This window comes from Uloborus diversus, chromosome 1 (genome assembly GCF_026930045.1).
Source record: "Uloborus diversus isolate 005 chromosome 1, Udiv.v.3.1, whole genome shotgun sequence".
NCBI classification, from domain to species: Eukaryota; Metazoa; Arthropoda; class Arachnida; order Araneae; family Uloboridae; genus Uloborus; species Uloborus diversus.
In genome coordinates this window covers 204399728-204413591 of record NC_072731.1, presented here as the reverse complement: position 1 = coordinate 204413591, position 13864 = coordinate 204399728, and the positions used below count along the sequence as shown (strand labels likewise).

At 36.6% G+C, this 13864-nt stretch overlaps 1 protein-coding gene across 1 annotated transcript in view; it reads right to left on the bottom strand.

Annotated features, from left to right (window-relative positions):
* The window catches only part of LOC129234140 (matrix metalloproteinase-2-like), an 87683-nt gene extending 82809 nt beyond the window's left edge, over nucleotides 1–4874 (bottom strand). The window contains exon 1 of the mRNA XM_054868033.1: nucleotides 4642–4874. Coding sequence (XP_054724008.1) covers nucleotides 4642–4800 — 159 coding nt within the window. The 5' untranslated portion in view covers nucleotides 4801–4874. The remainder of the gene's footprint in view (nucleotides 1–4641) is intronic.
* Between the last annotated feature and the right edge of the window lie 8990 nt (nucleotides 4875–13864).

Here is a 13864-nt window from a genome sequence, read left to right as displayed (position 1 = left end):
CACTTCACTCGCTAAATAGAGTTTTAAAGCAACTGTAAATCTAATTTAAGGATTTGACGAAAAGTTTTAAATTCCAAAGAAACTTTAATAGTTTGTTTCTTTTTTGAAAAGGTGTGTACGCATTTTATACAAAGAAAAATGATCATTTCACATCAAAGGGGGAGGGGGGGGCGTCATTTTTTTATTCAACGGAATTCCATTAAATTTTTAGCACGGGCATTGCTGTGCGGGTACTGCTAGTTACATTTATACACACATTTAGACAGCTTTTCCATTAAAAGTATCGTCCGCAGAGTGAAGCATTAAGCCGGAAATGAAAGAATGTTGCCAAATAAAAAAAGAACTTTAAAAATATGAATCACAATGCATCACCTATAAACCTGTATACCTGTTAACCTGTAAAAACCCTGTCCTCATGGCAATAAGACAATAAGCTTGGTATTAACTTCCCGATTTTTGTGAATCTTGAATCTTAAACAGGTACTTTGCAATAATGTTTCTGTGTAAGTTATTTGAAACACTTGAATTTAGTATGTGAGTTTCTTTACTTTTAAGTTGAAATTTTGCCTTTTATGAAAAATACTAACTGATATTAAGATGAAGCGTTTGTACGTACGTTATATATGTTTGAATGTACGTAGTTATAAAGCAAAGTATCAAAAGCAAATATGAGCCAATTTACTTCTTAATATTTCTAAAATAACTTTTTCTTTTCGAAAGGTTGCACCCAGTATCAGTCTCGAATCTGCTATAAATCTTGAAACTGCCACCCTTCCCCATCTTTTTTCAAGGTTTTACATCGAGTTTCCGACCACATTTGTAGCCCCCCCCCCCCCCCCAGAAATTGTCACTCGGTATAAGCGTCCCAGCTTACTCCCCCTAGATCTGGCACTGCTCCGAATCTCTGTTACTCCGACTAATTTTGAGTGTGAAAAATGAAAACAAAATCTAACAAATCGTGTCGACTCCACCTTCATCCATTGTCAAACGCGAATGCGAGAAAAACAGTGATTGGGCACAGTTCCAATTGAAGCCGAAGCACTTGTCACTGCGCTTCAATTAAATTGTCATTCCTTATTTTGCCCTTTTCTCCCGAAGCACACGATCCAATAATCCGTTTCCGTCGCAGAATCTTTCACTCGAGCGGTGACTGAACATCTTTAGGAATCAGCAGTTGGGTGAGGAAAGTTACGTACTACATCCCTCTTCAAAATCATCTACTCTTTTATTTATTTTTATACCATTTTTATTTGTTTATTTATTGTTCACGACGCAATGTCATGCCCTAAGAAGATTGGAGACTTTTAGTCGATATTCGCACTGCCCATAAAATCTCAGTAGCCTGTTCATCTCAAAAGGGACTGTCCATAAACTTCAATTTACCCCTCCCCTTTTGTACCTGTCACACTACATCACCTAAATATTTTGTTTTAAAAAATGTTGTTATTTCAACCGAAATGCTTGATGTCCCACTTCTTGTTACCCTCTCCCTCCCCTTGTTGCAATTTCATGACCCCCCCCCCTTTTTTTTTTTTTCAAAGCGTGACATCATCTGATGACGACCCCAAAGGTAGAGGAATTATCTTGCGCCTAGTTTGTCAATTATGTACTGTGAAGTGTATTTTTTGGTATCCTTTTCATATGGCACTCGAAAATTTATTACTTAGAAACTTACCCTGGACACTATTTAGAAGATTAGTAGAGGGGGGGGTAATTGACTCCCACGGTCCCTCAAGGGTTGACCTCTCAAGGTTCAAAAGTGCTCTTAGTGACAAGATAATTTTTTACCGAGTATGAATTAACGTGCAGTTCCTCTGCCACAAGAATGGCAATTTTGATGTCGAAATTTTAATTTTTTTTCAATATGGGGGGAGGGGGTGCTGTACTTGGCGATTAAATAATTTTCTAATGGGAGACCTCGGTGAAAGATTGGGAACAGTTGCACTATTTGTCGGTTTTTTTGCTTCAACCTGACATATTATCTTTCATTATGTGCATTAACGAGTCATCTCCATCCAATACAGTGAAACCTGTGTGTAACAATACTGTCTATAACAATAAACCTGTCCATAACGATATTCCCTTTGGTCCGGAAAAAATTCTCATTTACCAAATGTATTTTCAACTTCTATAGCACCTATGTCTATAGCGCCAATCACATTTCAGGTGCACCTGTCTGTAACGATAATATGTGCATTTTTTCTTTTTTCTTTTCAAAACACAAGAACAAATTTAACTATTACCATTTTTTATACACTAAAACCTACTAGAAATGTACCGTTCATGAACGAACGGGTCAAAAAGAACGAATCCTTAAAATGAACGGTTCCGTTCATTCACCTAAAAAATGAACGACCGTTCTTTTGAACGGTGAGCAGTTCGGGAACATTGCATTGATGCACTTGTGATAAAATCTCTTTTTTTTTTCTTTCTTGAATTATACGTTCGTTCATCTTCCATTTTTTAACTCTCAATCAATCTCAAATTTTCTTTCTCTCAGTACAGTACCACACATTCATTTCGAACTTTTTTACTTTCTGCTTTATTCACTTTTTTTCTTTTCCCGTTGCTGTTCAGTTGCAATTTTCCAACGTATCCGTCAGTAACGTTTTACTGATCTAGCGAAACTTTTCGAATGTACGTGAGTATGTCGTGCGGAGAGATTACCTGTAACTTTTTAAACGAATGAAGTCGTTTAAATGAACGAGTTGAATGAACGGATCAAAAGAATGAGGCAGATTTCAAATCTGCCTAGGGGCGGCATGGAGCTAAATTCGGCCCTGGCGGGTGCCCACCTAGTGGGGGGGGGGGTCACGACGCAAACTGAGCCATTGAAATTTTTAAGGGGAAGGTGTTTTGAGGGGTATTTTGCCCTTTTCTTGGGGAGGGCGCCTTTTTCGTTTGGGGGGTCCTTGTGATATTTGGGGGCGTGCGATTTGCTAGTAGGGGGGGGGGATTATCACCCCTGCTTTAAGTTACACAGCTACAACTACAATTGCACAAATAAACTATTAGAATGACAGGACATGTATCTGGGTTACGGAGCTACCTTTTTCAACGAACCATGAGAACGAGAAACTTTAAAATTATTGATTCAAACTTGAAGCACACTCCCCCCCCCCCCAAAAAAAAATAAATAAATACTTCAAAAACCACAAGACGAAGAACCCGCAAAAGACCCGTCTCCCCCTCTTAGGCATCCCTGAACATAGTAATTCCATTGAAAATTATTAAAAAACTGAGACAAAACTCTGAGAAGAGTATTCATAAGTGGTGTTGCGGAGTTGGAGTGGGAATCGGACTGATTTTGCTTTAAATGAGTTGGAGTTGGGAGTTCTTAAGTCGAGAGGCTTAAAATTCCAAGGATCGAAGTCGAAGACATTCTCCCTCAGAGTTTACAACTTTCCTTCTGACTCCGCAGCCCTGCTCATAAGGACAAAGATTCGCCTGAAGCAAAAAAGTGCAGGAGCCTTATATTCTTTAAAGTTTATTTCTAAATAACCTGAAGTTAGTCAGAATTTCGTTCAAAAATGTAAAAAATCACTAAAAAAAAGAAGTCCAAGCAGGAGACGAGCTCTTTTGAGCTCCTAAACTAATTAAGTCCCACATGGTGACAAAAAACATTTGCGCAGAAATCTCTAACCACATTTTTTTCAGAGCGTCAGAATATGAATGGCGGGTGGAAACGTTTTGAGCGACGGCCAAGGGCACAAAGCCATTAACATTGAAAAGTCGCGTGAGCGGGAGTGAGGAGCGAAAAGTCCTTAGAAGAGGCACCGAGAAACAAAGGGGTATAAGTCAAAAAAAGAAAGATTTGGACTAGTCTTTCAGAAGAAATTTGATGTTTAGGTGGAGGGGGAAGGGAGAGGCACGAAATTTTAAAAGTTTTCATTTGAATGTCATTTTTTTCTTCCATTTCATCCTAAGAAAGCTAGTTTGTAGAATTGATCACTATTATGGTCTTCACGTTTTTGGTATGTTTTAGGCATCGAAACTGAGTTTCACCCCTCTGAAAAATACCAAGGGGCCATTCCACGGAAAATGAGTAGATATATATGTATGTAATACACACACACACACACACACACATATATATATATATATATATATATATATATATATATATATATATATATATATATATATATATATATATATATATATATATATATATGTATGTATGTATGTGTGTGTGTGAGGAAAAAATCTTAGGACAACTGAACTCGTCCAGTTGTCCCACGCATGACCGTGAAATCACATCAAGGCGTTTATTCCTTCTTCATAAAAAATGGCCATATCTATGCCTCATGTTATAACGTTTGCGAATATATGGTATACATATGAAATAAGGATGTCCACTTGGGAGGGAAGTTACGGCGCAGACTGCGCCATCGAAAATTTTAGAGGGTGTTTAAAGGGGTATTGTTCTTTTTTTTTGGGGGGGGGGGCTTCCGATTTTGGGTGGGGGTGTTTGTAGTAATTAGATGGGGTGTGCAATTACTCTTGAAGAAGATGGGCACCCCAGTTTGCACATTTGGATAATTTTATGAATAAAACCAAAATCAGTTGATAGTACATAAGTTTTGAGCTGGAAAAGCTCAAAGAACAGAAATTTCTGTACAAAACAAAAGTTCTACTTACAATGGATTCCGAAATGACGGATTGGTTTCCTACGGCCGGCCGGCCGTAGCAAACAGCCATTAACATGACGAATATAGCGATGATAGCGAGGCATCCTCTCGAACACAGTATGTCACAAAAAGTTCCTTGGACTCTTCGGGTCCCGAAAAAAGGGTACATAACGTTTCATATTCGTGCCTCCGCACTGCCACGGGCGACGAGGCCTCGCTCCCTCCAATCAGATAACGGAGAACGATGCGAAATGAAGATCGTCGGGCGGAGGGGAGGAACGGAGGATTCGTTTTTGGCGTGAATTTTTGGCGGGATAGTGACGTCGACGTGGATTTTGGGACACTTCCTTCATTTTTAAGTATATGCGTGCAAGTTACTTCGTGATAAGACGTCTCTTATCTGTGTTTGTCTAATGTACATTAACTTTCTCTGATTGTTAAAAGTAACAAGTATGAATGATAACCGCTTACAAATATTGATCTTGCCCAACTGAAAAAAAAAAGTCCCTTCGATAAACACAAAGACGGTTTGACGTTTGACGGTTCTAGACACTTGGCTGACCGTTCACATACTCTTTTGTCCGTCCTGTACAGTAGAGGATTTTAGGGGAGTTGCCAAGGGGCCCGGCCTCCCCCAAAAGAAAAAATTAATTTAACCTTTTCATTTTTTAATTGACTTCTCTATACAACATGAAGAAATGTTTTACAGTTCCTTATACAAAACGCAAAAGACACAAATCTTAATCGAATAAAAGCATTTTGTTTGCTAAAGGAGACAGAGACCGAGAGGCGAAAGGATCAGAGTTCAGAGCGGCAATTTAACTTACTGGTTTTGAATTCAAAGGAACCTAATACCGCGATTCGTCAATTAATTCTTCTTTAATGGAATCAGTAATTAACGTTTTTAAAAAAAAATGTGAGATGTGCCTAGAAAAGTCACTTCAATAAAGAAAGCTGTTTGCGAAATATAGGGTAACGACCTTAGTGATAGGCACTTTAAGAGTTTGTCCTTTTATACTTTACCTCAGTTCTCATTACTTAGAAAAAAATATTCACTAGAAAATATTTTTGTATTAAAGAATGCACATCTGTGCATCTACTTAGTTCACAACAACAAAATATTTGAACTGATATTTTTATAAAAACATATGTATAAAAGTTACCAAAATCACCAGTAATTGGCACCTGATAGCCCAGTGTATGACACCTTGTGATCAAGTAATTGGCACGTGTTAATAAAACTGGAAAATCACTTTTTTTTTCACTTACAGATTACATACTAATTTCATCATCACAAGAAACATAATTAATGTTAATTTTAAGTAGGTAAATTTACATAAATTAATGTTAAATCGCACATCTTGATGTTGAAAAGAAAGAGAAATAAAAGTAAATTTGGAGTGTTATCCGTGTTAAAATATACATGGAAAAAAATAGAGATTATTGCTGTTTCATTAGTCGGTATGCAGTTTTTATATTATGAATCATAGCTGTTTCCACAGAAAAAGGAACATTAACCTGATGATTCTAAAAGACCATAAAAAATAAAACGATTCTCTACAGTCGCAATATCTGACTGATGGCCAAACATATTTGTTTTTTATTACTTCTCTTAAACATTTAGCAGTAAAACTGGACATTCAATTGGACCCCCATTAATGTACCCTTTTATAAGAAATTACTTAATTTAACAAACTTTTTAAATTCCATAATAATATTGAAAGCAAAAATCCCTATTTTCCTACAAAAAAAAAAAAAAAAAAAAATCCTCGAATTGATGAAATTCTCTTGAAATCCTCAAACGTGTTTTTATTCACTTTACATCTATAAAATGATTTTAGGAACTGTTTTTTCACCAACATCTAGTCCTTCAAATTTCTGAAAGTTTTTCTTCTCCATACAATAAATATCAGGTCGAACAGGGAGCTTCAGTATCAGAACCGTGGAAGATTGCAACATGCCATGAGATTTGATGCTTTCATAATCAGTTTCTAGTGATTCTAATGTTGAAGCTAAAATCCAGATTGAAAATCAAAACTAACCCTCGATTGACTTTACCCGATGTCCTACGTAACTAAACACTTATGAAAATTTTATAGCAGCAAGACATAAATGATCCAGTATTATATTCCCTTGATAAAGGAAAAATCTTATCCCTTGTCGAGAATAAAAGAAAGAGAGAATAATAAGTAAGGAAATAATAATATCAAACTTCGGTTACTAAAATATTGAAGAGGATTTTCGCCCCTTCTTCTTTGCCACATTTTCCATGTATCAACTTTTGGAGAGGGAGAGAATTGAAGAGACTATGTTCATCCACAACACACAAAAACTAATTTATTTTCTACATACGGAAACAGTATACATGATGGGCAGCCAATTTGCCCTTTTTCCCGAATAGCGGTCAAGAGATATCCATAAATTTATCCCGCTATTCGGTCAGGAGATTTTTTTTGCAGTCATGCCTTCATAACTGCCTATAGCCATATGAACTCAGGCGCTCTCATGCATCTGCGCAGAAGGCAATCGCGGAAAGCCCCATTACGCAATTATGGAGATCCCAAGTTATTAATCTTGGGATCCCTGTCAAGTGTTACGAATGTAACCACGTGGAGCATATAATTTCTTACAAATAGTTCACCAAACTTACGTCATGCAAAAAAAAAAAAAAAATCTGAATTATATAGCCTCCTGTGATTAAGAAACATTCAAATCGTTTTATAGATAGTATCATGTATTTAAAAATATATATCATTTCACTGCACAACCCTATTGTTACCGGAAAAAAAAACTCGATTTAACGAACAAAGTTGTAGGTTCCAATAGATTCCTTAAATCGTAGTCTGACTAATTGTTAAAAAAAAAATAAAAAAGAAAGAAAGAAAGAAAAATTTTGAGAAAAAGGTGTTCAGTTCGAGATTTTTTTTTTTTTTATTTTTTTTTTTAAGTTTTGAGTATTTCTTAACTTTATTAAAATTATTCCATGATTTTTGTTTTTATAGATATTTTTACGAACTTTAATCCTATATGTATATTAATTTTTTCTATTTATTATCTTTTTTTTTTTTTTTAATCTTGCACGGAATGAAACAAAAAAAATCACCCATGAGCTTTTGATAAACTAATCTGAACGGTTTTCTTCTGCAGGTGAATACGTCTTGCCTTTTAATGAACAACTCAGAGAAAATTGATCTCACAAAGTGGTGTAAAGTAAAGTAATCCTTCTCATTTCATTAAAAGAGGACCTTGACTGACATATTGATGTTCCATAGATTTAGCATTTAGAAGTACAAAAGGAACATCATGTATCATCATACACTTCTGAAAGATCAATTTTCGACAAGTTGACCACATTCTTTTGAAAGCCAGTCACGAAATATTTTGTTGAAGCAAATAAATTTATGAATTAACAAATTAAATTCGATGTATAGAGCTCGCGAAAAAAGTAAAGCTGCTCTGACAATGTCGTCCTTGTTTATATATTTTTTAATAAAACGAAAAATAAATTTAAAAGATTATTGTCTATTGTTAGTCTCAATATTAAAGAACAATTTCATTTTCTAAAATCTGTGAGAGTGCCTAACATTCTTAGCTTCATTTTCCGAAGTACTTATTGAAAACAACTGCATACATTGAAAGTCAATAAATTTAGAAATTAATGTTCGTTGCGAGCAATATTTTGTTTGTCTCTCTTTTCTTTGTATGTGACTCTATGCATACGTTCTTGCAAATTCTGTCTAAGTAACTTACGCTGCCAGTTTAAAACCTAACTGGGATACTATGTGGATTCAAAAATATTTTTTCCGATTCAATGCTCTGACTGCTACACGGTAATTTTACTTGATGTTAAATCCATCAATGGTGGTTTAAAATTGGAATAGAAAAGAACAAAATCGAATATTTGAAAAATCGCTTCGAGGTGCTCACCCCTATGCTTCGAACTAATTTTGCACCAAATTTTATGATAATCGGCCGATCGGTCTAGACGCTATGCGCGTAACAGACGTCCAGGCAGAGATCTAGAGAGAGAGAGAGAGATCCGGATTTTCAGCATTATTATAGTGAAGATTTAGATAAAGATTGGTGTATAAAACTTCAATAATGTAATGTTCAAATACATCATTTCTAGCGTTTTCCCTCCCCCTCCCAAAGAAACCAAAAAACTTTCTTCTTTAAAGTATTCTTTGTATTGCCTCATATTTTAAAAGAAATATGCTATTTTGAAATTCGAAAAAGTGAATAGTGCTTCTAAGCTGTTCTGGTAACCATACTTAACGTTGAAATTTCCTGAATTTTTTCTGGACAAAAATCTATTTGGGGAGTATCCGTAATTAACAATAGGAATCATCTGACCGCGTGATGTAAAATATCTTTGAAAGAGTTTTTGCGCAGAAACAAAATCTATTTGGGGAGTTTCAGCAATTAACTGTAGGAATCGTGTGATTTGAGTGACATAAGATGTCTTTGAAAGAGTTTTTGTGCAGAAACAAAATTGATTTGGGGTATATCGGCAATCAGCAACAATCGTGTGGTTTGTGTGACATAAATATCTTTGAAAACTATCAACGGTAGAAAAAATGAAAACAAGCAGCAAAACAAGAGCAGCTTCAACAACTAAGAATTCATCGTCAAGAAACATTCGAAATTCAAAAAGAAAAAAGTTTTTTCGATGCATAGAAGACAACTTCTGGCTTCTTTCTCTTGGCTTTGGATTACATGGTGCTGGTGACGTCAATTTTTTCCGGAAGATACCATTCAACGTGACTGTTTCTCTGAAAATGTTGTACTTTATTTTAACTTTAGCTGCATTTACTGGATTTTTCTTTGCTTTGTGCAACTTCAACAGTAATAAGGAATCGTATTTTAAACTTGATCTTACTCTAATTTTTATGTTCTTTTCAGGAATACTACTCAGAAGCACAATCTTTTTGAAAAGAAAACAACTTGAACTTCTTTCATACGATATAGTACGAATTAATTCCTATATATCATGCACAACACCACGCCATTTTCAAAGAATGTTTGCAGTTAGTTTTGTTGTAAACATTGTACTTCTTATAACAGGAGAACTTACATGCCATGGTGATGGCGTTCATTGTCATTTGCACACAATTGTCACTTTCTGGTGCGCAGATTCTGTACTTGGACTGTTTTGTGTGTTTTTTTATTTCGCCTGCAGCATATTAGAGCAAGCCATTTTGGGTTGCAGTATACACCTGTCCAGAACTACAAAAGTTGATTACCAACATATATTACTTGTCCACAACAGCATTGCAAAAGTTTGTAGCAAGGCTAACGGAGAACTCCACTGGCTGCTCTTTATAACATGCACGTACTTGCTACTCACCTTGTTTCTTTGTTCATATTATCTCATATTCATTCCGTTCCTAGACTGGACCCCTATTTTGAAAACAGTGTACGCAAATCTCTGGAGTACATTCTACTTCTTGCTGGTTTGTTACTCGGCATCAGCTGTCCGAGATGCATCAAATAAAATGAAAGTGGCGATTCACAACCTGCCTGTTACTGATGATACTTGGTTGAAACGCCTGACCTTAATAATGCAAGTTCATGATACGGAGCTTGGATTTACACTTTTAGACTCGATACGTGTTGGGAAAGGTTTGGTGCTCAATGCTTTCGGTGCTTTGACTTCGTATGGAATTATTATCGCTAGTCTTGGGAGAACATCAAGTTCGTCGTAACTTTACTGTAAAAACAGCATGGCGCAAATCTTTGGAACATATTCTATTTCTTGCTACTTATCTCTAATATAAAATAGGGGCTTTTCAACAGATCTTCTCTGTTTAAGCGGGAAGATGTGCCGTGTCTTTGCTATCCTCCCTTTTAGCGCAAGTTAGGAACGTGTCTTCCAATGGCTAGTGGTTAACCGAGCCGTAGCAGTGTGGGCCCTTCTGTTACCTTTAAAACCAACAGCAGTTCACAGACCACTGTTGGCATTCGAACTTAGCCATATAGGCGAATTCCTCGTGTGGTACAACCTAAAGCTACACGCTAAGAGGTGTGGTGAGGTGGAGAAAAGTACTTTTCGATATCATGAGTATGCCAGATGTTGTTTCCAAGAATTGTTCATAAGATCTTTCCTTCCTGACCTGAGTAAATTTCGAGATAGGTCAAAGCCCGTGGTCAAAGCTTAACACAAACGTGTGACTTGGAAGTACCCTACTTTTCAAGATGTAGACAATATCGCTACACTTTAGATTAACATTATGATGGAATACATTGTAGATGTAAGACAGAATAATTGGAAGACTTAATTTCTGAGCTTTTCAATAACCCTAACTATTTTTAGGTCACTGCTACCTCTCCAATTATCCAGGTATTTTGTGGCAACGGATTCAAATCACTTCGAAGAAAGGTAGCTTAGAAATGTATTTCAAAGTCATACCAATAGAGATTAATTAAGGATTAAAAATTGAACTAGAATCAGTATTTCTACGTTTAAGAAAGATTTCTTCTGTTCGAAATTTAACAAATATCCCACTTCCAATATGCTGCCGTAAGAAGGTAAAAGGTAGCAACTGCAAATTTTTCATTTCTTTTTGCATTTTTGTCATCTATTGTATTTAAGCTCAATTGTAGAAGCTAGTTTATTTGGTTTCCGCTGAAAGTAAAGTACGAAAAATTACGTCAAACTCCAATATGGAATTCAAAACGCGTTCCTCCAAATATCTTAAAAGCTCATTTCTCCAGAAATTGCCATTTACCTTCCCACAGCAGAACGACACTGTTCATTCTTACTGCCAACGATATAAGTCAAGACTTTTTCTCTCACCAGGGATACCACCAAAAACCTCTAGAGCTGCTGCAGGCTTTCAGGAAGTAACTAATAAATCAAACTTATAAGTTAAAAGCTCTGTATGCTAAAGCAATCAGAGAAAGGAATCACTTAGCGAGGCTACCGGCCTTAAAGTATTGGGCTCTGCAGAAGACTGTAATGCTTTTAACATCCGCAACTGAGGGGACTGTTTTCTTTCAATTTCTGCTTGCTGAGGGGTACAATGCAGCAGAAATTTTTCGACAAATGAATAATGCATACAAGAAAACTTCCATCACAGAAATGATATTGAAACTCAAGACGAATGTTCATACTGCATGATACCCTACTACCAGTACAGTCCAAACTTGGCTCCTTTTGATTTTCATATTTTTACTCACATGAAAACCTGACTAAGGTTTGGCTTAGAACGCAGAGAATGTAAGACCAGGTGGCTACCTTCGATGACGAAAGTTTGGGAAGTTAGTGCCACGTTACGAAAAATGTCTCAATTAGAACGGTGACTATGTAGAGAAATAGCTGGGTGATACTAAATGAAGTGAACTCACGCTACAACGCGATTCGTCTCACGCAAAACGACTATAACATGAGTTTTTTCACGAGTAACGAATTTTGCAAAGAAAAAAAAAATCGAAAAGGAATCGCACAGATTAAGAATCGGCTTCGTTATTGGCTACTAAATATTATTTTCGCGAATGCATCACTGAAATTATAAGTCCCCCCCCCCTTCCCACATCCGTGGAGAAAGTTTCTCTAACTTGAAGGAAGAGGATATCAACGAACTCTTCGACTGCCATGGCCAAGCTTCATCAGGTACTGACCTTCCAGTATTAGTCAAATCAGCAAGTAAGGAAGAAAGACAATGATGAAAAGGAGCTGTCTGCACTGAATTTTAAAGTCCTTAACAAAATGTCATGTAGGCCAGAGAAATGCTTAAGTTGTTGGAGACGCATGAACAGAATATGATGCACTCCAATCGTCGCTGCTATGATGGCTCAGAACATCACTTTGCTTATCTTAGAGAAGGAAATACAAAGGCAACGAAAAATGACATTCTTTCTGATAAATATATCTGATCCACTGAAAAATTCCTGCGATGATTGAAGAGAAGCAGAAGATCAACTCATCGCTCGTTCTTGTTCCAATGATGATGATGATTTACTTCGTGTGCATGCGCTATCAGGAAAGGCCTGATGTCGAGCTAACCGTGAACGGGCAGCAAAAATCATCACAATCTTCCTTCTATAAAATTACAAATACAGGGTGTTCCAGAATGCCGTGTACAAGCTTGGAGGAGAGGTATAGAACACGGTGGCAAGCAAGAATTACATCGGAATAAATGACTGGAAACGCAGTGCTGACGAACTACATGCACACGAAGCAGGAAACAGACGGATGCGAAACAGGTTACAAATTTATTGCACAAAGACGATTTTACGCAACATTTCAATTTTCAAGCATGGCTTAGAGTCGTTAAAACTTGCGGCTTGCTGGCTTGCAGCTATACATTACATGTGTTTCAATAATAACGCAGTAGCCGTCGCAATATCAAGCTATTTTCACAAGTTTTCGTCGATTGTTGCGTTGACGTTGCGACGCGTGTACATAGCTACAGGTCGCAAATTTTAACAACGGCTTTAAACCTTCCTTTAAAACTAAAATGGTGTGTGAAAGCGCCTTTGTGCAATAAATTTGTAACCTGTTTCGCATCCGTCTGTTTCTGACTTCGTGTGCATGTAGCTCGTCAGCCCTGAGTTTCTGGTCATATGTTCCGATATAATTCTTGCTTGCCACCATGTTCTCTACCTTTCCTCCAATCTTGTACACGGCATTCTGGAACACCCTGTATAATTACTGTATGTACAGTACAGTACTACTATAGTTCTGCATATTATTATTACTACATTCTGTACGCAACGTACTGTTTCATTTTCTGTCTCTCTCCTCCATTTATCACTGATTTTTAGTAAAATACGGCAAAAATTCAGTTCTTCATGAAAAAACTATAACATAAAGTGTTTCAGAAATTGCTTAAAATAGGTTGAAGGATGCTTACAAATGTCTAAACTAATTGGGTATGTTTATGAAAAATTCGTACACAGTGCACATACCATTTTCCACAACGCGAAATTTCGACCTACGGCCTCGGAACGCATCCCTCGCCTAAGTCGTGCAGTTCTACTGCATTCCAAATACAATAGTTTTCATTTTCACTGTGGTTTTTTATTTTGCTACCTGTCGGACCCTGAAAAAAATATAGCCCTCGTAACTGTACAATTTTTGATGCCAAAGTTTGAATTTTCATTGGCCCTAGCGGTAACGGCCCTAGTAATGTTGCCCAAATAGTCTATAAGACAGTTTATAAGGTCTCAATGTCAAATTTTTTACAGAATATTCCATGGAAAAAACAGTTGGAAGTTTTTTCCTTCGAAGT